The sequence below is a fragment of the Artemia sp. Qi Xiang Cuo genome, chromosome 6 (assembly GCF_049724085.1).
Source record: "Artemia sp. Qi Xiang Cuo chromosome 6, ASM4972408v1, whole genome shotgun sequence".
Taxonomy (NCBI): Eukaryota; Metazoa; Arthropoda; class Branchiopoda; order Anostraca; family Artemiidae; genus Artemia; species Artemia sp. Qi Xiang Cuo.
This window is the reverse complement of record NC_142799.1, coordinates 11,766,072-11,791,926: the sequence shown is the minus strand read 5'-3', so window position 1 is coordinate 11,791,926 and position 25,855 is coordinate 11,766,072. Positions and strand designations below refer to the sequence as shown.

Below are 25,855 nucleotides of genomic sequence, written 5' to 3'. Positions count from 1 at the left end.
ATAATAATCTGGACCAAGGACGCTTCCCTGTGGAACTCCTCTTTTAATTTGAACTTTGTTTTCTGATATTGACTTTCCAACAAGTACAGCAACTTCTCTGCCAGACATATATTCTATTGAAAACTTCATCAGTGGGCCATGGATGTTTGCTTTTATAAGTCCATTTAAAATTTGTCAGTGCACAATGTTATCAAATGCACCTTTAACATCTAGAAATATAAGGATCATGACTTTCCTGTTATTTAATGCAAAAAGTGAATCTCTCAAAATACTTAAAAGACTGTCAGTTGTGCTTCTACCTTGCCGGAATCCATTTTGAATATCCTGAAGAATTTGTGTTTTTTCCACTGTGTAAACCAAACTTTTTTTGACCAGTCTTTCATAGATCTTTATTACATCTGGCAGTAATGTTATAAATTGGTGATTTTCCACTAAGTTGTTTTTACCAGGTTTTGGTATCATTATGGCTATGCCTTTTTTCCAGCAGTCTGGAAATCTTCCCTTTTCCCATAACATGTTAATAATTTTTAATAAGTCCTGTCTCCATCTAGTTGGAAGATTTTTCAATAATGTTGGGTGGATTCTATCAGGTTCTGTGGCTGTTTCTGGCAATTTATTTAACACAGCTTATAGTCCTATACCTGTGAAAGGCAAGTTATGTGGTTCATTACTTTCCTCCTCAGCTAGTTTTCTGGCTTTAGCAAATACTTTAGAGTGTAGGACTGTCTTTATAAACTGATCCTCTTTGCCAATGGTCTGTCTTAGGTGCCTAACTCCTGCTTCAGCTTTTTTCCTGTCATCAATTATTAGCTCTCCATTAAATTGCACTGGTGTGTTTGGATTTGGAGGGTTATTTCTACTACCCATTCTTTTTATAAATTTATATACTTTCCCATATGAATCTCTAAAAATTTAAACTCTCTACAAACTTTGTCCATGAATCACTTCGAGCATCACTTGTAGCTCTTGCAAATTTTGCTTTGGCTTGCTTTAGCTTAATACAATTATCGGTAGATAGAATTTTATTGTAGGTGTTTGCTGCCCTATTCATTGCTTTCTTGGTATTTTCACATTCAGTATTTCACCATATAGGTTCTCTGTGCCTATCCTTCCTTAGTTTGCTCTGTGGGATAATTTTTTCTGCTGTCTCTAGCAGGAGTTGTTGGAATTTACAAATTTTATCCTCTGTGTTTTCAAAAGGGTTCAATTCATTCTCCAGTTCAATAGATTCCAGACTTGTTCTGTACTCTTTCCAATTAGCTTTTTTGAATATGAACCTTGCCTGGTTATCAATTTTTGGGCTTTCAATTCTGCCTTCAATATCCACAATAACAGGTAAGTGGCCACTGATGAGGTTACTGTTAATTTCTGATGTGACAGCTGTCTTAGTTGTCATTCTACCAGATGCAAAGGCTAAATCGGTTGTAGAGTATAAATCTCTCTGTGTATTTACCCTAATGGGTAACCCATATGGTCTTAATAGAATTACTTCATCTTGTCCTTCCAGGATCTTCTCCAGTACACTTCCACTACCATTTTTATTTCCACAACCACACCAAATACCAGAGTGAGCATTAAAATCACCTACTATTAAAAATTCTTCTGTTGGTTTTACTGCATTTTTTACTAAGTCAAACACAGTTTCCGAATCTGTATTGTTTCCATTTGGGTTATACACATTAGCTAATATCAGTACTCGTTTTATATATCTAAAAACTCTACACAACAAAACTTCCACCTGCTGATTCACCACTGATCCAAACTCCAACGCCTGATGGTACATTGACTTTTTGATGGCTGTAATCAATCCACCTCTTCTACCTTCGTCTTGGTCCTTTCTAATGACATAGAAATCTTTCATTATACATATGTCTCTGCTTGTTAGCCATGTCTCTTGTAGGCAGATAATATCAATTTCTTTATTCCTTGCAAAGCTCTCAATTAAGTCTTTTTTGACTCTTTTGATTAATTGGGTATTACCTTAATTACCTTAAGTCGCACTTCAGAGCAAATTAAGGTCCATACTGGATAAAATGAATAATAAACTCTCATTTAAGGGGTCATGTTGATTAGCTTTAATATTTCACTTGATTCTAGTTTCATAAGAGAGTTTCATAATAGTGTTTTCATAAGAGAGCATAACTTCTGGACCCTTTCTTGTAATTCCAAGTCCCTCAAATCAACCACTTCTGGTGCACTTGAAACAAAAATCACTAGTTTTGTCAGAATTTCTTTTTGGAGTCTGTTTTGTTCATTGATTTCAAAGGCCTGTTTCTTATTTAATGGATCAGCATAGGAACTATATGCTATGGAAGCCATATTGAAGCCAATATTTTTTTCTTGTGATAATCTTAAAATGTTTTTATTTTGATCTCTGACCCTACACAAGCCAGAAGTAGAAGAATGGTTACCCCTGCAGTTTACACAGCTATACTTCTGAAATTTTTCTTCTTTTTCTGTTACTTTCTTTAGTTCACAATCTTTTGACTGGTGGGGACCTGCACATCTGAGACAAACTGGTTGTGGTGCCCTGCATTGTGCCTGCATTTGCCCATACTTTTGACACTTGAAGCACTGGATAATAGGTCTTTGGTATTCTTGAACTGCTCTTTTTCTTCCATTTAGCCAGAGAGCTGCGGGTAGAAGATTATTTTCAAAGGTAGTGCAGACTGATAGGCTATCTTCTAATTGTTTTATTTCTCTATTAAATCTCTTCTATCTTTTTACAGATTTCACTGAAGCATTAGCCTCAGATTCAAGATCACTTTTAATCCCCTCTTTAGTGATTTCTTTGGGTATTCCTCTAATAACTCCTTGACATCTGGGTTTCAATTCCTCTGCCTGGACTTCTGTTTCACCTACTTTATTAATTGTTAATGCTTTTGCAACAGCAGATTTAATGGAAAGAAATATTGTGACTCTCTTTTTGTCTTTGCTTAATTCAAATTCAAAATGTTCAGGTTTCAAGGCTTCTTTTAGGCTTAAGGTAGTTTCTCTTTCCATAGGCATGGTTTTTGTTTCATCATTGCTAGACAAGATGACTCTAATCTATCTAAAATCTGGATTCCCTTATTTTTTGGCTGGTACTTAGGAAGGGCTGTATAGCAACTTTTGGCAACTTTATTGTTTTCCTTAAGGAAGGATGGGGATATAGCTCTTTTGGCTTGTTTTCCTAAGTCATGAGAGATAGTCCTAGATTAGGAAAGTTTATGATACCCTCCACTTCTTTAGGGTTTGCACTGCATAAATTCATGGCTTCATCAGAGGGAAGAGGTGGGTAATTTTCATCTATTGAATTCAAAACTGCAAATGAATTTGGTGTAGGGACTGTAGCAATGAATCTATTTAGAGAGTGTGGTGAAATATAAATGGTAAAGTTCTATGAAATCATATTATTGAGTTAGGACTAAAGTGAATACACCATTTGATGCCTTTTTTTATGCTGATTAAGAATATAATAAGCATTTCTTTGGGAAATTAATTAAAGCCCCCCCCCCCCCCTATATATGTCAATTCCGGGTTAGGTTAGGTATAGCCTATCTAGGGGAGGGGGGCTGAAATTCATGTCCAATATAAATGCTTATTATATTCTTAATCAGAATTAAAAAAGGCATCGAATAGTGTATTCACTTTATTCCTAACTCAATAATATGATTTCATAGAACTTTACCATTTATATTTCACCACACTCTCTAAATAGATTCATTGCTACAGTCCCTACACCAAATTCATTTGCAGTTTTGAATTCAATAGATGAAAATTACCCACCTCTTCCCTCTGATGAAGCCATGAATTTATGTAGTTTATTAGGCCTATATTCATAATCAGCATAAAAAAAGGCATCAAATAGTATATTCACTTTAGTCCTAACTCAATAATATGATTTCGTAGAACTTTACCATATAAATTTGATGCTGACTGTAGTGACTATTGTGGGGGGGCTAGAATAGTGACATGTGGTGATTGTCTTGCCTGATTAAATCCTAGTGTCTGTTGCATAACCTGACCCTGATACTGTATAGCTTGAGACATAGGAAGTACTTGTGGAATAAATGTTGTGTATATGGGGGCCTGCCCTTGTTCATTATTCAGACCAACTGCGTTTGGCCTCACCATCACTCCAGGGGAGTGATGTGGATCCCAATTTACCTGCATCCCAGACAAAACACACCACTTATCCCCAAACAAAAAATATCAAACCCTCAAATCAAAAAAAATATACCACGCTTCCTCAAGTCCAATAAAAAAATTGTCCAACATAATAACATATTTCTAAATTAGTACCAGTGATGCCAGGTCACTAGTTAATCTTTTTATGCGTGTTTACAATTTTCTGCTGTATCTGCCACCTATGCAAAAGATTTTATTTTTAACTCCTTAAAATTAGAGGTTACTTTCGTTAAAAAAAATTTCAAAAATTAAAAATGCCGGAAAGCCTACAGGATCTCCAAAACCATTTCAAAAGGAATAGCAAAGTCAGAGACTTTCCAACACATAAATCGAAAGTTCATTCGGTTGACTGGAATTCTGATGGTAGAAGGCTTGCTTCTGGGTCTTTTGATCAGACAATATGTATATACAGTCTTTCAGGGGACAGACTAGTAAGAAAAGATTTAATCTTGATGTGTTAGACTTGCTATTACTTTGATTGTTTGGGACGTTAATAATATGAGTTCTGGTAAAATTTTAGTGATTAGCTATTGCCTATCTTGCAAAGAAGTTGATGAAGGTGAATTAAAATCTCAGGAAATTGATCTAGGCTAGATCTCAATTATTCACAAGGAATGTATTTGAAGTACACACCTCTACCTCTTCCAAAGACCTCTAACTTTGACAACCTATGTGTTGTTAAAGTGAAGCCTTGAGAAATAGATCTGAGTATTGGTCTAGATTAGGGGCCATTGAGAAGGAATCATTCTATGAAAACAATTCTTATTTTGTAATGTGCAGAATAGTTATAGCTAACATATTTTTCATGCTGCATCACTATGCTTTATGTCTGTCCCCCTAATGTGCAAATATGTAGCCCAAATTATATATTGGTCAATATCTACAAAATCATAGGCTATTAAGTTAGGACAAAAGTGAATACACCATTTAATGCCTTTTTTTATGCTGATTACGAATATAATAAGCATTTCTATTGGAAATGAGTTTCAGCCCCCCCCCCCCTATATAGGCCAATTCAGGGTTAGGTTAGGTATAGCCTATATAGAGGGGGGGGGGCTGAAATTCATTTCCGATAGAAATACTTATTATATTTGTAATCAGCATAAAAAAAGGCATTGAATGGTCTATTCACTTTATTCCTAACTCAATAATATGATTTTGTAGATATTGACCTATATATTTCCAATGCATTTAGCCATCTGTAATCAGGAGCAAATTTCCAGCATTTTTATTGGGGGGCAAGAAGGGTCCATATCTGGATAGTCAAAGGGCATGGGATGTATAATATTTCCCTCCCCCCTGCCACCCCCAAACAATGCCCCTGCCTGTAGCTCTTGTTTAGTCATAGTTTGTTTAATTTATGGTTAGCCTTCACAGGTTGAAACAAGAGAGATGTATTAGCACAATATATTGTAGATATATATATTGGACTATATTTACACAGTAGATAGGGGGGGGGGGCAAAGTATAGTGGAGTTGCAGTCAAAATGTGTTAGTTACAACTATTATTAGGCCTATGCATTTATGAAGTAAGAATTGTTTTCTCAACATATTGCCTTCTCAACAGCTAATCTAGAATTTTACCTAGATTTGCTGCTGAAATTAAAACCAAGGGTGTGTTTAGAGCCTTGTTCCTTGGCTCAATTCTGATTTATTAAGGTAGGCTATCAAAGACATACCCAAACTCCTCCTTGAATTTTAATCAACTAATGATGACTTTTCCTTTGAAGAAAATAAAAATTGCTGGCACTATTGTGTATAAGGAACTATACATTTTCAGTATCTCCAGTAAATATACCTGACAAGAATATACTTCTTAAATTGTTCTAATTTAGTTGGATTGTTTTTTTTTTTTTTTTTTAACTGCAGATTTTTGTATAGCTATAAGACCTGAATTGGGGCTGTTTAGAAGGAATTTTGATAAGAAAACAATTCTTCCTTGATAATTTTCAGAATAATTATAGTTAACATATTTTGACTTCAGTTCTGCTATGCAAGTACATACATGCATAAATAAATAAATACATAATTTTTGCTCATTTATAAAGATAATAATACAAGCTATCTTTATAAGCAATCAATAATTGTGTATGTATGTATGTATTTATTCATTTTTTCTTGAAAATGGCTTCATATTTTTTCAGGAAAATTGGCATACTTGGATGTCCTGGCCTAAAAAAAATGATCTAGATAGGTCAGAGGTTTGAGAAAATTTGTTAAGAGCCTTAATTTTATAAAAATATATTTAAGTGAATGATGTTATATTTATATACATCAGTTGCAATGACATTGTCACAATTATGTGGAAAAATTGAAGATTTTCATGGATGGAGAAGTTTACACTAAATTGCTTAAAGAGCAAAAAACTGGTAATTGAAAAAATATTTGGACATATTTTAACAAGGGATTATAGCATTTCAAAAACCTTTAAAAGAATACCAAAAGTTTGAAGCTTAGTAGAAATGGTTGTTAGAAATCAGACTTGCTTCAATAATTGAATATATTTGAAAATATAGCTGCATGAAAAGACATTAAATTGCTTAAAGAGCAAAAAATTGGTAATTGCAAAAATATTTCTATATATTTTGACAAGAGATTTTAACAATTACAAAATCTTAAAAAACAAAACTAATAATTTGAAGCTTAGTAGATAATTAGGCTAGTGCTAAAAATCAGACTCACTTCTACTACTACTACTAACAACTTATCGCAGCACCAAGCCGCCTGAGGCCAACACAGCTACGCACGGTCCTCCTCCACCCCAATCGATTCAAAGCCTCCCTTTTTACACCCGCCCACGAAGTTCCAATTTCCTTTAAATCTCTCTTTTTGACGTCCTCCCACCCCAGACGGGGACGACCTGCTTTCCATTTAGCCCTAGATGGTTGGCCGAAAAGAACAATCTGTCATCCTTCATCCACACAACATGCCCTAGCCACCTCAACCTTTCTTTCATTATAGCCCTAGAGAGCAGTACTGAACCACATTTTTTGTATAGCCTATTGTTTGAAATATGGTCAGTCAGTCGGGTACTCAGAACCATCCCTAAGCAATTTCTCTGGAAAACATCTAGCAAATCTTCATCCGCTTTTCAGAGCACCCATACTTCACAGCCATATTTGACCACTGTTATCACTGTAGCTTCTAATATTCTAATCTTGGTTTGCAGACTTATCTTCCTATTCTTCCAGACTTTTTTTAACTGTGAAAAAACACCCTGAGCCTTGGCTGTTCTATTTTTAACATCTTCACTGCTCCCACCATCTTTACTAATAATACTACCAAGGTAAGTGAAGCTGCCCACCTGATCAATTTAGACGTGTTCCTACTGGACCAGGCAAAAGCCTTCGATAAAATGTCCCACCGGTACCTGATGATTAAACTGTCAGCATATCACATTGATGTAGACGTAGCCCAGTGGATCCATAGCTTTCTGTCTGATAGAATCCAGATTGCTGCAGTCTACGACCACAACGGAAACCTCGTGTACTCGGCACCAGTAAATGTCAGAAGTGGTGTGCCACAGGGAACTAAGTTGGGCCCGACTTTATTCAACCTCTACATTAACGATGCTCCTGAGGTTGTCCAGAATCTGCTGGAACTATATGCAGACGATTCCAAACTCTTTGGACCTGCCGCTTCTGACGAAGACTGCAATGCCCTGCAACAAGACTTAACAAACCTCTGCCAATGGGCCTCAACTTGGACACTAGAGTTTAACCCAAGCAAATGTAAAGTTTTACATCTTGGACTGAACAACCCTTGCCATAGCTACCATATGTTGGACTCTACTGGTGCTATAACACCCATCCAAAGCGCAGAGGAAGAACGTGATCTCGGGGTAATCATAGATAATAAGCTGAAGTTCCATAGTCACTGCCGAACTCAAGCCGCAAAGGCAAACAAGATCCTAGGCCTAATCAAGCGATCAGTGTCTAGTCGCCACCCCAGGGTCATTAAGAAGCTTTACACAGCCCTTGTCCGCCCTCATCTTGAGTTTGGGATGGCAGTTGCAAACCCCCACTTTAAATGCAATGCAGAGTTGCTTGAAAAAGTCCAGAGAAGAGCTACTAGGCTCCCATTTGCCAACCAACAAATCCCATATGAGCAACGCCTAGAAAAGCTTGATTTGCAAACTCTGACCTACCGTAGAAAAAGGGGGACGTAATTTTGGCATATAAGTTGATGAACAGCAGTGTTATCAAGCCCATTCTCGAACAGGACCAGTCTAGCAGAGCGCGAGGTAACCCCATAAAACTCCGCCAAAGATTCAGCAGAAAGCGTGAGAAATACAACTTCTTCACCAATCGCGTTGTTCCGTTGTGGAATTCACTGAGCGATTCAACTGTTTCCGCAGCTTCAGTTAACAGCTTCAAGACTGGCGTTGACCATGACTGGAGGAACAAGCCATGGAGGACGCAGTGGGATGAGCCTGCATCCACCACTAGGGTCTATTAGTGTGTGATATTCAATTGTCCTGTATATGTGTAGGATGTGATGATCCACTAATGAATTGTGCAACGAACTCCTGTCAATACTACCTGGCGACATCTACAGGTTCCTGCAACCTTAGTCGCTAGAAGCTGCGATTTAAGGTAATTTAAGGTAATTACCTAACGTCACCTTTTCATCTTCACTTATTCCTAGCCTTAGTGACTTAGTCTTCCTAACATTAATTTTCAAACCAATATTAGCACCCTGAACTCGCAAAACCTCTAAAACTTCATTCATTTTGCTCACACTTTCATCTAGGATGCTTAAATCATCAGCATAATCTAAGTCCAGGAGACGTTTTCCTCCCCATTTGATTCCGTGGTCTCCCATTGCCTTTCCTGTGCTCCTTAAGACAAAGTCCATCAAAATAATCCATATAAAGGGGGATAGAACACAACTCTGCTTAACTCCTGATTTAATACAAAACCAGACTCACTTCAATGATCAAATATTTTAAAAAAGACTTCAGTATGAAATGACACATCAGTATGAAAGGTTTATCTAGAGCTAGACCCCCCCCCACCCTCTCCCCCCCCCAAAAAAAAATAAAAGTGTTTTAAGTGATGATTTGTTGGAAGAAAAAGAAGTTTTTATCCCACCACCTGAATAATTAAACATGTACAACCGAGACCATCATATGAGACTAGACTAATAAGGGCAGCTAAAGCAAAGGGCATTGGCATTAAATTCACAATGGGTTAAAATCAACAACCTGGACCATCAAATGTGACATGACCCAAAAAACAAAAATTTACTAGTGTTATAATGGATAATTTATATGGAGTAAAAGAAGTTTTGTCCCACCACCTATGCAATTAACAAATCTACAACCTGGACCATCATCTAAGACTAGACCAATAAGGGCAGCTAAAGCAAAAGGCATTGGCAAATTGTCTGAAGAAATGAAAATCCAAAATGAAGAAGAAAGAAACATATTAGCATAATTATTTTATTTTTCTTTAGTTTTAAGTCATGAGGGGGTAAATCAGTAATTTCAGTTGAATGAAGAGATTTTGGCACAAGTTCAAGTCATTCATCTTGTTTATCCTTCACAGAATCATACAGTTTATAGAATTTGTTTTTTTTTCCTGAGATCCATTATGATTTTTTATGTTGTTTCTCTTATAACTACAGATTTTGTTTATGATTTGATATTATCATTGCTTGTCTTCTAACTGGACATTTCATTGTTTGTTTCTGTTCATCATTTACCTTGGAAGTTTTTTTCCATTCCTTTTGCTTAAGCATTTGGATTTATTCAACATCTTATATAATTTTGCATGAGTCAGAAATGCCAAAAAACTTCTTTTCTGGGTACAAATAGCAGATTTTTCTGTGCAAAATTTTTGGTTGCAATTCAGTGGGCTTCTTGCTATTGCTTGTTCTATACCTTTTGCTTTAGCTGTTCAACATCCATAATCAGCGGATTAAATTGACCTAAAGATTTCTACTGTGAATTTAATTCTTCCTTCCTCTTTATCTGACACTAAATAACACTTTACTGACACTGACACTTCCTCTTTGCTGACACTAAAATAACATGTTGCTTCATTTCATTGTAAATTGTCTTCTAACCACAAATTTTGTTGCTTTTTATTTGCAATTAAATGTGATTTTTCATGTTTTGTCTCCTTACCACAAATCTCGTTGTGTTTCATTTTTGTTCATTATTACCTTAGACATTTTTTTCATGCCTTTTGCTTTAGCTGTTTGGATTCATTCATCCTCTTGCATAATTTCACATTTTGTCATAGATACAAAAAAAAAATCTTGTTCTGCCTTTCCCTAGTAATTACATTTTTGCTTTAATGACATTTTTATATTGTAGTTGCAGCAGTAGCTGCAAACTAGTAAAGTCAATAGCAATCAGGGATGTTGCACTGCACTTACTCTCTAAAATATCTAAACATAAACCACGCCATAGCATGTATTGTGTATTTTGTATATGGTGACAAATAAGCAATTTCAAATGAATTTAAAAATGTTGGCATTCAATCCATCCATCCTTAAAATATTTTTTTTTTTAAATAGCACTGAAAAATAAAGATTTTACTGTTAATTAAAATACTTAATTGCTTAGATTGCCATGATTAAAATCAGTAGCCCTACATGGTAAAATATTCAGTTTGTCTTCACTATTTTTTTCCAACCATCTTGATTATTATAGTGATTTATTTTTGTTGATTTTTGGAAAAATTAAAACAAACTGTTCTTTTCAAAATTATTATGCATATAGCATCATAACATCAAGCTAAATTCCTAGTTGAAATAGTCATTTGATCTTTACAGGTTGTCAACCTGTCTGCAAAAATACCACCAATATTAAGAACCCCTGGAAAAAAAAACACGCATCCATTATCTCTTCTACTTGGTTTACTATTGGTTACTTGATCTTCTATTGGTTACTATTGGCCCAATTTGCCTTATAGAGCTCGTTACAAGAACCTACTAGATATAGCTCTTTACTTTTCTTTAGAAAACTGTTTCTCTAAATTTTTTTTTAGTTAATCTCACAGTATCCAGGTTCCTCTCACTTCTAAATTTGAACATAAACCCATGAATATAATCTGGAACCAAATCCCTCAGGGTAATGTAAGATATCATATACAAAGAGTAGTCTTTGTCAAATGTAATCAAAAACATAAAAGACGAAAGATGTATCTGTTTTCACTGTTCCTAATAAGTGGTTTCAAATAGAGGCCTTAGAAAACAGACATCCCTTTTGGTGGTTTATTTGAAAATGCTAAATTTGTGGTAATCTCAAATGTTGAATATGCACACTAATTGAAGAAATGCTCTCCTATATGCTTTTGTGGCTTTTTACCATTTTGTGTTGATGTTTTGAGTAAGGCTGCTATTTTGAGAAAAGCTCTTTTTGTATATGACCAGTACGAAAAAAATTTCAAAGCTGCCAGTAACAGAATTCGATAGAAGTCCAAAAGCTACCTAATCTGCAAACAAATTTCAAAATCTGCCAACAAATTTCACTAAGCCATGAAAACTGCCAAGTAGCATTGCTACTATTCAACCCCAGTTTTCCCATGGTGGCATATGGCAAACCAGTATAGTATTTCACCTCTGTGTCTTCTCGAGTCTAAAACGATTCCGATTCTCACTAAAAGTCTGCTCACATATTTCGCACCTGTATGGCTTTTCTCTGGTGTGAAATTTCTGGTGTTGAATAAAACTTAGCTCTTTTGGCAAATAACTCACTTGAGTGGCTTTTCACCAGTGTGAGTTCTCAAGTGAGCAGCAAGATCGCTATTCTTGTTAAAATTCCGCTTAGATATTTCACACTTGTATGGCTTTTCCCCAGGGAGTATTATAAGGTGTATACAGAAGTTGTTTTTGTAGTTGAAGCTGCTTTTGTATGTATCACGCTTATATGGCTTTACACCAGTGTGTATTCTCAGGTACTGATTGAGATTATTTATAGGAAGTACAATAGATCTGCCTAAGTAAAGAACGATGTTGGTATAATGTATTATTATTTTTATTTTCGTTTCTTCTAAACCAGGGCACTTCGTATTAAAAGAGCTGTTGCAGAAACTTCGAAAAGGTCTCATTCGATTGGAAATTGGAAGGGTTTGTGGCCTTTTTAATAGCCGAAAGTGATCCGAAGGCAACTAGCACCCCTTAAATGCCCACCATTTCCCCAGAGACATCTAATCCATTTTGCCCTGGGAGCTTATAAGGTTTTTATAGATAGAGATGTCGTAGAAAAGGGCTCATTCAAATGGATATTGAAAGGGCTAGGGCCCTTTTTAATTGCTGAAACTTATTGAAGGGCAACTAACCCTGCTCTCACGCCCTCCATTTCCCCAAACACATCCAATCAAAATTTTGAAATAGAGATTTTTCAACGTAGTTGAAAGTTCTTGAAATTAAAGTTTTTAAGGATGACAACCCCCCCCCCCCTTCCCATGGCCCTCAGGGCAAGGGCTGTAAGTAATGGCCTGGGAGCATATAAGGTTTTTATAGAAAGTGTTGTCATAGAAACTTCAAAAAGAGCTCAGTTGATTGGAAATTGAAAGAGCTAGTGCCTTTTTAATAGTCTGAAGGGGTTGGAGAGCAACTAACCCCTCTCCCACGCCCACCATTTTCCCAAACACATCCAATCAAAATTTTGAGATAGCCATTTTGTTCAACGTAGCTGAAAGTTCTGGAAATTATTTCTTTGAGGAAAATAAATCCCCCACATCCCTCTGGGCAAGGGATGTAAGTTGTTTATATAAGATTTTATAGATAGTGTTTATGTGGAAACTTCAAAAAGGGCTCATTTGATTGAAAATTGAAAGGGCTAGTGCCATTTTTAATAGTAAAAAGTGATTGGAGGACAACTAGCCTCCCTCTCACACCCACCATTTCCCGAAACACATCCAATTAAAACTTTGAGATATCCATTTTGTTCAACGTAGTTTTAAGTTCTGGAAATTAGGTCTTTGAGGATGACAACCACCCTCCCCACAACCCTCAGGGCATGGGTTGTAAGTTATGGGGGCAACTAACCCCCCCTCTCATGCCCACCATTTCCTCAAACACATCCAAGCAAAATTTTTAGATAACCATTTTTTTTCACCATATTTGAAAGTTCTGGAAATTATGTCTTTGAGGATGACAAACCCCCCTCCCACACACACACCCCTCAGGGTAAGGGTTATCAGCTATATATGCCCTTGGGGCATATAAGGTTTTTATAGATAGCGCTGTTGCATAAACTTCTAAAGGGGCTCCTTCAATTGGAAATTGAAAGGGGTTGTGCCTTTTTAATAGTCGAAAGTGATTGAAGGGCAACTAACCCCCCTCTCATGGCAACCATTTTCCCAAACACATCCAATCAAAATTTTGAGATAGCCATTTTGTTCAACGTGTTTTAAAGTTCTGGAAATTAGGTCTTTGAGGATGGTAATCCCCCACAACCCTCAGGGAAAGGGTTGTAAGTTATGCCCTGGGGGCAGGTAAGGTTTTTGTAGAAAATATTTTCATAGAAACTTCAAAAAGGGATGATTCGATTGGAAATTGGAAGATCTAGTGCCCTTTTTAATAGTCGAAAGCGATTGGTGGGCAAGTAACCCTCCTCTCAAGCCCATCATTTCCGCAAATACAGTAAATCAGAATTTTGAGATAGCCATTTTGTTCAACGTAGTTAAAGATCCAAAAATCGTGTCTTAGAGGATGACAAACCCCTCAGAGCCCCCAGAGCAAAGGTTGTAAGATATGACCCGGGGGCATATAAGGTTTTTATAGAAAGCGTTGTCGTAGAAACTTCAAAAAGGGCTCATTCAATTGTGAATTGAGAGGGCTAGTTTCCTTATTAATAGTTAAAAACGACCAAAAAAAGTTTCAGTCTTTTTCCCTGAAAAAGACTATGTCAATATAAAACAAACGGAAATTAACTTAAAAAAAGCTTTTCCACAAAATAAGTTTTTCAAAAAAAGTAAAGAACTCCATTAACCCAAAAATGAACAAAAATTGAACCAAATAATCTACCAGGCATACAACTACCACAAATCAGTATCAATAAATAAATGAAACCGAAAACAAACAGAGATTAAAAAAATAACAGAGTCAAACTCAAAACGAGCAGAAATTAGTATGAGCAGAGTTCTAAACCCCAATGCTTTCTAAAAGCAAGAAAATAATTTGTACTTTACTGAAAAAATTCTTCGAAATGTTTTCACTTTTATAATTTTTGAGAAATCGAAAATTAATTAAGATTTTCAGGAATAATATCGACGGCAGTATATTAAACTGACAATGCAGATTTTTTTCAGTAAATTCATTTAATTTTTTTCAGTACAGTACAAATTATATTCTGCCTTTTTTGACAGGTTCAGTTCTATTTTTGTTAATTTTTGCTTTAATGGAGTTCTTTACTGTTTTTGAAAAACTTATTTTGTGGAAAAAGTTTTTTTTAGTTAATTATCAAAACAAATCTTTTTGCATCCACCACGCTTGTATGGCTTTTCGCTACTGGTGTGTATTCTCATGTGTCTTTAGAGCTTATTTTGCTTTTGAAAGCTCTTTTTGCAGACGTCACACAGGTATGACTTTTCATCAGTTTGAATTCTCAGGTGATTGTCTATTTCTCCAACATCCTTGCTTGGCAGTTTCTCAGGCTTTTCGATTGGCTTTTCTCTGGTCACTTTATAATCAGAATAGGCCACGGAAGACATCATTATATTCGGCAATTCAGTTTCAGTCGATTTGGCTCAAAAGCAATCGGTTATATTCGGCAACACGATTTTATCATCAGAGGCTTGTTCTTTTATAGAAGCAGACATATTTGCGGAAATAGTTCTTGCTGCACTACACAATCGCTGAACTTCCTGGTGGAGCTGAGAAGCCCTGGAAAAGATAAATCAATAGTGAAAAACAAATTGTTTATTTAAACTAAGCATTCGCATTAATTTATTTGGTATTCCAACTAAATTTATTAATTTATTTATTTTATTAATTTTTAAATTAAGTTATTTTAAAATAAAATTTTCACTTGGTCCTGTAGTGGTGCATTGGCTTTGACTTTAGGTTGGTAATACGGGACCCAAAGATTGAACATTGCTGTAGAAACACACCGCAGGGCCGACGCACGGGCCATAGTAGTCAAGAAGAGTCGTTAATGCAATTACTTACTTACAATTAAATTTTAACTTCGAGGATTGGTTATTATGCATAGAGATCGTACAGATTTCAACTCTTTTTGACGATTTCTGCTGCTAATTACACAAGAAAGTTCACTTAGTTTTATCTTATAGAAGTGACTCCTCTTTGTATATGCCATTATTTTCTTCAAATTCTTTTGATAACCAAAGACGTAGGCCAAAGAAGAACCAAGAGGGATTGTTGTCCCATATTTCCATGTTATGAAGTGTTGTGTAGTCCCATGGGCTTATTTCTGTGACATGTTTTCGTAAAATAAATCATATTGTTCCTTATTTCTTGACAGACAATTGACCCCACCTTTTTAAAACTATGTCTACATGGATCAAAAGCCTGATAGTGATGCGAAATTCCATTTTAAGACAGTAAAAGAACAAAAACCTTTTGACTTGCTACATTTTTTTTTGTCCTGACTAGCCTTATTATTTTTGTAATAAAAGCTTTTATAATTAGCCTTATGATTTTTCAGAAATGATAATGTGATAGCATTGTTTTGTTTTATCTTAAAGATGTGGCTATTCTCTTTCTTCTTCATCTTTTATTTTGTATGTTGTCTCCTATATCTTATTTATCTTATTTTATTACTTTCTTTGGGTATTTTCTTTTATACTATTTGAGTTTCCCGTACTCTTTGGTCTGTAGCCTCATATCTCGAAGCTCTTGTTTTTTAAGGAAAAGCCTGCTTTCTGCAAAGGACACTTCAATACAGTCGATCAGATTAAGTGGCATGCAACAAATCCTGATCTTCTTAGCTCTGCAAGTGCGGACAAAACAGTTCGGGTCTGGGACGCTAGGCTAAACAGAGATATTGCCAAAGTAGCCACAAAAGGTAATTCTGTTTGATATATTGGACATAACTATTTGAAAAGAGTGATAGGCTAAACAGAAACTAGCCACTAAAAGTAATAGCGCTGGATATTTTGTTCGAATTATTAATTAATTATTTATAATTATAATTAATAATAATAATTATTAATTAGTAACAGCATTAAAGAATACAGTCGAAGACCATAAGTGATAAAACAACCAACCTAAAGACAATATTGAAGTTAGGAACTTGACACAAATAGCTAAATTTCGTAACTGTGCATTTGGATTGTTTCTACTTATGTTTACTACTTGTGACAGTAAAGTGGGTAAAGCCATGCCTGGATACTGTATTGAGATCGCTTTAATCTTAGATTTTTTATGCGTTTCTCCTTTGAGGATCAGCAAAAAAGGGTTTGTTGGTTTTAAGTGGCTTCATGTTGTGATGAATCAATAGTAGTAGTTACTCGCTTCTGTTTCTGTTTGCGGCGAACCCTAAGTCCTCTTCACACCTTAATTGTGAGTTGTCAGAGTATTTTGAGTAATTATCTAATAGTTAAAGAATTTTGTATGAAAAGCTTTGCTCTTGTTTGGTGGCAGTTGCAATATTTTTTAATCTAAATCTTTCTCCTCTTCTTCTTCTTCTATTTAACAGCAGGCGGGCTTTTCAGTAAAACTATTTAGCCCTTTTCGTTTTGCTTCACTCTGTGGGCTACAGAGCTACTGGCTTGATTGCCTCATATTTATTAGATATATTCAGATATCTTTCAGCAGATCTTTCGACTCTAGGAGTTCAAATATAAGATGATAGATGTCGATTTCTATGCTCTGTGTGCAGGTATAGTTGGCTAGGCTCTTGGCTGATAGTGGGATTTTGTGGTGTTTGAAGTATTTTAACAGTTTACAAAGCAAGGTATGTTGTGCAGTCGTCAGCATATTACATTCAAATAGGCAAAAAGCTTATATGAGAATGCAAGGAAATTTAGTCTATTTGTTCCAGAACGAATTCTATGATAAATTTTAGAAAGATAATTATTGGGAAAAGGGGAGAGGGTAGGATTAATCTTATTAAAATTAATATCTGATAGCCTCCATCGGTAAATATCTCTGATTGGGATTGGGCTCCCACTTGGCTGGTCAATATTTATAGTATTTTTTGCTATTTCATCAACCTGATGATTACCACTTATGCCAGAGTGGCTAGGAATGTACTGAAAGTAAGTATTTATGCCACTTGAAGCAAGATTATCAATAATACTGTGACAATGATAAGTGTTAATGTCCAACTTATATTGAGGAGCTGAGGCCAGCAACTCAAGGCTTGATAAAGAGTCGGAATAGATGATAATATTATTCGAATTTTCAATCAAAGGTTGGTTTTGCTTAAGGTGTTCTAATGCCATGATTATGGCATTTAACTCAGCAGACATTATATATAAATTATTAAATAATCTCTCGCCCATTGCAATTTTCAGGTGAGGAATGAAAACACCACTTGCAACCTTCTCATTCATTTTTGACCCATCTACAAATATTTGGAAGTGATTATTATAGGTAATTATATTAAGTTCTGCAAATTTTTTCTGAACAAAAGCAATGGGGGTTAAATCTTTATTCCATTTTGAAAATTCAGTATTTATTATGGGAAATGACCAATTCCATGGAGGGGATTGGGGGAAAGTAGTTGCAATAGACTTTGCTGGTACAGGGAACTTCTTTTTAATATTGGCATACTCATCTGAAATACCTCTATACATGGCTGGATATCTTAACCAATTATGTAATGTGAGTGAGCTATTTGATTCAATTTTTGTAAGATGTTTTGTCAAGAGAAAGCTACGTCTCTCCCTTATTGTTGTTAATCCACTCTCCATAAGCAGAAACTTGGTGCTTGTGGTTTTCCTAAGACCAAATATGAGACGTATTATATAATTTTGTGTTGTTTCAATTTTTTGCATCTGGGTCTTTGCACATGCACCATAAACAATGAGCCCATAGTCAATATGGGGTCTTATATGTGATTTATAAAACTGGATTAAGGTTTTCTCCTTACAACCCCAGGGTGTGGAAAGAAGTCTTTTTAGTATATTTGCTTTTCTATAACATTTTTTTATTGTGTTTGAAATGTGGAGTTGGAAATTAAGTTTTTGGTCAAGCATGAGACCTAGGTAATTAATATTATTATCTTCTGGAATAGTTGTTTTATTTAGAGTTAGTTTTGCATTAAGATGGTTTTACTTCCAGTGAAATTGGATTATTTTTGACTTGGTGGGTGCAATGGGTAAATCTGAATGTTGAGAGAATTTTTCCAACTGGAAAAGTGACTTTTGCAGATTTGACTGTGCTATTTGAAAGGTATTGCCAGATGACCATAGCACCAGATCATCAGCATATTGTAGATTCGTGTGGGGTAGGTTCATGTCCCAGAGATATAGGGCAAAAAGGAGGCAACTGAGGACTGCTCCCTGAGGTAGGACTTTGGATATTGTTTTTTGGGGTGAAGAGGCTGAACCAACACAAACAATGAAACTTCGCACTTCTATGAAGGATTTAATAAAGGATACTAGCTTAGGAGGTACTCCAAGGTTTGCAAGTTTATTTAAAAGGATTTGGGGGTTCACATTGTCATAAGCTCCTTCAAAATCTAGGAAAGCTGACTCTAGGATATTATTTTTTGAGAAAGATTCATTTATTGCATTTGTTAGCAAAATGAAAGCATCTGTTGAGGAGTGGTATTTCCTGAATCCAGTTTGAGTGTGTGGGATCATGTTATTTTTCTCAACAAACCAGAGGAGTCTGTGATAAATCATTTTCTCCATTATTTTCCCCATCACAGGTGTAATCATTATGGGCCTATAAGACTCAGGGTTATCTTTTGGTTTAGTTTTCTTTAGGATTGGTAGGAGAGACGAACATTTCCATATATTGGGGAACCTAGAAGATGCCCAAGCGTGATTATAACAATTTAGCAGTTCTTGTTTGTATGAAGGTGTGAGATTCTTTATCCGTGTAGGGTGTATATTGTCATAGCTACTGCTAGTTTTGGACCTAATATGATGTATTGCATTATTCAATTCCTGGATTGAAAATGGATTAGTTATGTACTCGGATCCTGGGCGTGGTTGGTAACTAGGGTTCATAGGAATTGTGTACAGTTTGCTTTGATTATTTGATGTTAGCTTATTAACAAAAAGAGTTGCAAATAGGTTAGCCTTTTCATTATCATTGTCATAATGGGTATTATTATGTATAAGCTCATACAGGAGTGGGTTGGGAGAAGTCTTTTTCCCACATATGTGGCTTTTGACTTTATGTATAATTGGCTCATTTGTTTCTCTTGAGAGATTATTTGCAAAATTATTCCAGTATTTATATTTAGCATCTATTATAGTCCTTTTTAGATTAGATTCTGCTTGTAATTTTTTTAAATATGTAGTAGGTGTTGGTTTTTTTATGCATTCTGTCCTAGCTGCCTTTTTTTATCCTCCATTTATTTAGGCACTCATTTGTCCACCATGTTTTAGGAATTTGTTTAGGGAATGTTTTCTTAGGTGTTGTCCTGGGGATAGCATGATTAGCTGTATTTATTAGTATAGATGTCAACGCTTCAGCATGTGTGTCAACTGTTGTGTTAGAAATGCATGAACTTTGGGTGAAACTTGTAATTTCATCATTTAGCTTATTTTGGAAAATAGACCAATTTGCTTTAGTGTTGATATATTTGGATGTATGAGATGAAGTTTCAGCAGGTTCATTTAGGGAGCAAACAATAGCAAAGTGGTCTGTACATAGACTATCAATTTTATTTATGTAAATTTTGCTCAAAAAATTTAAAGACACAATTTGTAGGTCAATTGTGGAGAAATTGCCACTTTTGGGGTTGAAATAAGTATTCAGGTTTGGAGGTGTAGCAACAGCTAATTCATTATTATTTGAAGTCATATGCTCAATAAATTTACCAGGTTCATTTGCTGGCTTATTCCCCCATAAACGACTGTGGGCATTGAAATCACCACAAATAATGATATTTTTTAACATATTAGAATTATTTATATAATTAAAGAAATCCTTGGCATCTGTAGTTTGGCCATTAGGGTTATAAAAGCTTATTATGTAGTTTTTTAAATTATTCAGCCAAACACTTATACCAATTACATCAACATCATTTTCAAAATCTGGAAATTTGATGCCACAAAATTTCATATTATTATTAACTAATAAACCTACCTCACCTCCTTTTCTCTCTGAAGATCTATCCTTTCTCAGGATAGTGTATCCCACAGACTTAATTTGTTGATTTTGGGTTAAATGAGTTTCGTGGAGGCAAGCCATATTAATGGAATTATTATTCATAAATGATATTAGTTCATTTAGCTTATTTTCTGTGAGTGATCTTACATTCCATTGGAGTATTGACAAATGTTGTGTTGTTGATTTATTCTTCATATAACTGTGTATCAATGTTCAGCTTTGTTAAAAGTAAAGCAAGATCTTTTTTTATTTGAATGAGCATATCATCTGGGATGTAGATTTTTGCCAATTCTGCAATGATTTTTGTTTTCTGTAGTTGATGTATGTTCATGGCCTGAACTGCATTACAGTTTCGAATGAATAAGAATATATTTGGGGATTGCATTTTTGGTAGTGCATCCTGTTTGTTGGTTAAGGGATTGATTCCTGGTAGTGTTTCTGGTTTGTTTCTTCTTGGGAGGGAGGGCCAGGCTGGCCTCATCTCACGGGACAAGGAGGCTTGTTGGCTTGGTGATTCCTTCTGATAGGGATTTGAGCTAGGGGGCTTAGAAGATGGTGTTTTATGTGGGGTGCTTGATCCATTGGGGGCATTTGACTTGGGGGTTTTGGTTAGTTTCATTACAGGCTTTATTTGGTATTGTTGGGCAGCATTTGCTTCCATTGCTGCAAAGGGGTATGGGATGGCCTTCTCTGTTGATATTTGGAGTGTTAGAGCTCTTTTCTTGTATGCAGGGCATAATGATTTATTTGTAGATTCATGTGGGCCTTTGCAATTGATGCATTTAGGCTGAGTGTTGTTGCAAGTTGTCAGCTCTTTAGGATGGAAAGATTTACAATTACTACACTCTTGGAGAATTTCATTGCATTTGTTTGTCGTGTGTTCCAGTTTGAAACACTTCTGACACTGAATAGGCTTAGGTTTGTATTCCTTGTGTGGTTTGATTTGCCCAAATAGGAATAATTTTTCTGGGATATCAATTTTATCCTTCAGTGTGACTAAGAAGGATCTACTAGTTTTTAGGCCATTAGAGTTAGGTTTTCCAAGTTGGGTAACATCCTCAACTGGGATTATGTTTCCAGCCCTATCTGAAAGCCCTTCATTTAACTCCTGAGTAGATATCTCTGGGGGAACATTATAAACTACTATTTTTGTTGGTGATTGTTTTGTGTTCCAATTAGATGCAATAATTGGGGTATTCAGAAGGGATTTAAGGTTAATTATTGTATCTGCTGATTTCTGATCTTCTACAGCTATTAGCAGAGATCCATCACGGTTAATGTTAAGAGAGAACATTGATTCTAGCAGTTTAAAAATTGCAACTCTTATTGCAGTGATCATTTTTATTTCAAAGGGGGTAGTGGGAGTAATTTTAAGGTAAATTCCTAAGTTTTTGGAGGGAGGATCTTGGGCAGGGAGAGGGGAAATGCTTTTACTTGGGGAAATTTTTTCTTTTTTTTGAACTTCTAGAGAGGACCTCTTGAAACCCATTATCATCATTTATGGTTACATTAGCCCCTACACTTATCATTGTGCTATTCTCCGAATTGGAGCTATCATTAGAACTTTGAGATAGGGTGCTTGACCAGCCAGGATGGGTATCTTTCACTAGGACACTTTCACTGGAATTTGATTTGGGATCTGGGGGGACTTTTTTTTGGAGGACTTCTAATCATTGCCTATTGGAAAAAGCTTTAAACACAAAAATAAAACTAAAACAAGAAGGGAAAATAGATGATATCAAACCGTCTGCACTATACTATGGGGAGGATAAACACCACAGTATAGCCCTGAGGATGAGTTGAGCAGAATTGGTTTAGTACAACTGCTGATTAGAAGAGATAATAATCACAAGAAAATATATTTCGATTTTCTTATAAGGTTGCTGTTGTTCTCCTATTTAGTATTTAAGTTTTTTTTTTTATTTCTTCCGTTTGTAATCATATTTCAACGGAGATTTAAAATGTTTGCAAGAACTTTTCTCTGTCAAAATTGCTCTTATACTTATTGGTATCTTTTGTGTAATAGTTTTTAAGTTTTATTTTTCCTGTGAAGCATGTAATTTTCTTACAAGCTTAGCTTATATCTGTAACTTGCATCGAGAGGATAATATACTTGTATCACTGGATCCCTTTGTTTCCGTAGATCCAATCATCAAGCCAGAATAATGGCATTGCTTAAAATTGGTTTAAAAAATTATCCAAACTTGAACATTGATATTTTAGGACTCAAAGGAACACAACATACATAGTTTGCAGACGAAAAATAAATCTTAAATTACCTTAAATAATAATTGCGAAAGACAAAGTACTCGTATTTATTGCCAGTGTAGTAATGATGGTGAATTCTTAAATCTGGGACATCCCATTCGAATTATCAAGGCTTAATCGACCAATTTCGGAAATGCATGGCCCTCTCCCCTCAATTGACGCCACTGCTCATTCCACGAGTGTTAGAACTTTGAATACTGTTTGAATTTGTTGGGACTAAAATAGATTTTAGTAGATTCTGTGCAAATTAACATCATTTCGGTATGAGAGAAGGTTGGGAGATTGAGGTGGATCAGTCTTGCAGGATATCTGAATTACGAAAAAGCATATAGGCCTACTAAATTCCAATTAGGGCTGTACTAGGCGATTATAAAGTGTGATGTTAACCATAGGAGAATGGCTGGCGGGTGAAGTACACTTGATCAATCTAGAAGTTTGGTAGAATTGTGAAAAAAGGATATTTTTGTGCTGCCTTATGTTTACTTCCGGTGCTGGGCTGATTCACTCTAATGAGTGCCAACACAGTCTATGTATCCAACTTGTTCCTTAGTAGTTTTTTGTTCAACCTCAGAAGCGAAAATTGCTTCCCGTTGCTGCAGAGGAACGTGAGAGAGAAATAATAATCTGTGTCAAGCTTGGAAGTGCACTGATCATGTGGTTGTCACCTGTGTCAGTGTGCTTGCCAAGCTCGCACAGAAATACTTCAAGTTCGTTTTTAATCAAATCACCCAGTGGATTGCGGATAACTCAAATTCCCACCCAGCTCTGAATATCGTTACTCACCGCTGCCTTAAAATCAACAAACTCCAGCTGAACCAAAGCCTTGTTACCAGAATTGATCTGTTTGATTATTTCTACGCATAATCTCTGATAAAAATGACACACATGTGTTAGTTTTCATCACGAAGTGCCTGAAACTTTAGCCCAAAGTAGCCGTTTTCATATCATCTCAAATTTTTGAGACCAAACATTAATCTTAAAGAGGTCATTTTTGTTCAGGACTTCCTATTTGACAATAATTTGCATAATTTCCTGTAGAATTTTGCAAAGTTTCTTAAGAATCTAGCACATTTTGCTCTGGAATTCTAGGTTTAGCTCATTCACTACCGGTAATACATTTCCAAAAAAGAGGTCATGCAGTCGAAGTTTTATAAATTCCAAGTCCCTCGCGGATACTCGTTGCAGTGAGAATATTGTAGGCGAGCATGCTCTAGAAACAAATTTTCATCGTATTCCACTGTTCCAGAAGCCTCTTGGTTACTTACTCTTTTGAGAGCCAGTGTGTTTTAGATGAGAGAATTGAGTGTCCGGCAACTTCGACAAATTTCTGGCCCTCAGCAAATTGAATGTTTTTGGGGGGTATGCAACAAAATTGTAAACGTCATGGGCAAACTGAATGATTTTGGGATCCAGGACATCGCATGCAGTGGTCAAACACCGAGCTAATGAATAGCAACTACATCCGAAAAACAGCAAACCGTGGCATATCTTTTTTAGATGTGAAGCCAGACCAGCTTGCTTGCCATATCTCACGTTTGGGTTATCCGAAGCAAAACCAATTAGGTTGATTAAAGGAATGTCTCTATCCCACAGTTCGCTCAAGATAAGGTTTTTCAAACAGTTCGTGGTAACGAACTGTAAGTAAGGAGCGACCCGGCTCAATGGTAACCGAAACTCTAAAAAACGGGATTTTGATACCAATAGATACATCAAAAGAATCAGATTTTAATTCTGATTTCAAATATATAAGTTTCATTAAGTTTAATCTTACCCATCAAAAGTTACGTGCCTGAGAAAATTTGGCTGATTTTCGAAAAAAGGGGGAAAGACTCCCTAAAAGTTATAGAACCTTAATGAAAATCACACCATCATATTCAGCGTATCAGAGAACCCTACTGTAGAGGTTTCAAGCTCCTATCTACAAAAATGTGTAATTTTCCATTTTTTGCCAGAATAAAGATCACGGATGCGTTTTTATTTGTTTTTTTTTTTTTTTTTTTTTTTTTTTTTTTTCCAGGGGTGATCGTATCGACCCAGTGGTCCTAGAATATCGTGGGAGGGCTCATTGGAACGGAAATTAAAAGTTCTAGTGCCCTTTTTAAGTGACCAAAACAAATGGAGGGCAACTAGGCCCCCTCCCACGCTCATTTTTTTCCCAAAGTCACCCGATCAAAATTTTGAGATAGCCATTTTGTTCAGCATGGTCGAAAATATGATAAAAATGTCTTTTAGGATGACTTGATCCCCCAAAGTCCCCAGGGGGAGGGCTGAAAGTTATGAACTTTACTCAATGTTAACATATAGTATTGGTTATTGGGAAGTATACAGACTTTTTCAGAGGAGATTTTTTCTGGTAGGTGGGGGAAGGAGAGGGTCGGGGGCTATATGGAAGGATCTTTCCATGAAGGAAGTTTTCATGGGGGAAGGGACATTGCTATGAAGGGGGCGCCGGATTTCCCAGCATTATTAAAGAAAAAGATCAGGAATTAAATAAAAAAAAACAAGTTTTTCAACTGATCAACTGATTGTGATTAAGAGGTCATTTTTAAAGAACTGGAAAAAAAATTCGAACTATAGTTTAAAGAGCAGGGTATTGACTAGGGGGCGAACCCCCTAATATACGTGTTAAAAATTTATGAATATAGAAGTTCGTTACGTAAGTTAATTCTAAGTTACGTATATTTATTACTAATAAAAACGTTCGTAAATAAAATTAAACAAGTTTCGAGAAAGCCATTTAACCAAATATAATATGCAAATTTTGTTTTAATTATTCATGTACGGTGAGCCAAAATCAAAACCTGCATTAATTCAAAAACGTTCAAAAATTAAATAAAAAAAACAAGTTTTTTTAACTGAAAGTAAGGAACGACGTTAAAACTTAAAACGAACAGAAATTATTCCGTATATGAAGGGGCTGTCCCCTCCTCAACGCCTCGCTCTTTACGCTAAATTTTTTTTTATTGTTTAAAAAAATAGAGTTGTGAGAAAGTCAAACGTTAGTGTAAAGAGCGAGGCGTTGAGGAGGGGACCGCCCCGTTCATATACGGAATAATTTATGTTCGTTTTAAGTTTTAACGTCGTTCCTTACTTTCAGTTAAAAAAACTTGTTTTTTTTATTTAATTAACACTAGGGTTGAAGTGTTGTCATTCAATCTAAGATTGTCATATTTGAAAAAATGAATGGTAATGGTCTAGAATACTG

The 25,855-nt window shown here is 35.7% G+C and overlaps 1 protein-coding gene across 1 annotated transcript in view; it reads left to right on the top strand.

Moving 5' to 3' along the window:
- The first annotated feature begins 4,419 nt into the window (after positions 1-4,419).
- tex (THO complex 3 homolog tex) overlaps positions 4,420-25,855 on the top strand; it is a 36,058-nt gene continuing 14,622 nt past the window's right edge. The window contains exons 1-2 of the mRNA XM_089090058.1: positions 4,420-4,601; positions 15,997-16,153. Coding sequence (XP_088946184.1) covers positions 4,425-4,601; positions 15,997-16,153 — 334 coding nt within the window. The 5' untranslated portion in view covers positions 4,420-4,424. The remainder of the gene's footprint in view (positions 4,602-15,996; positions 16,154-25,855) is intronic.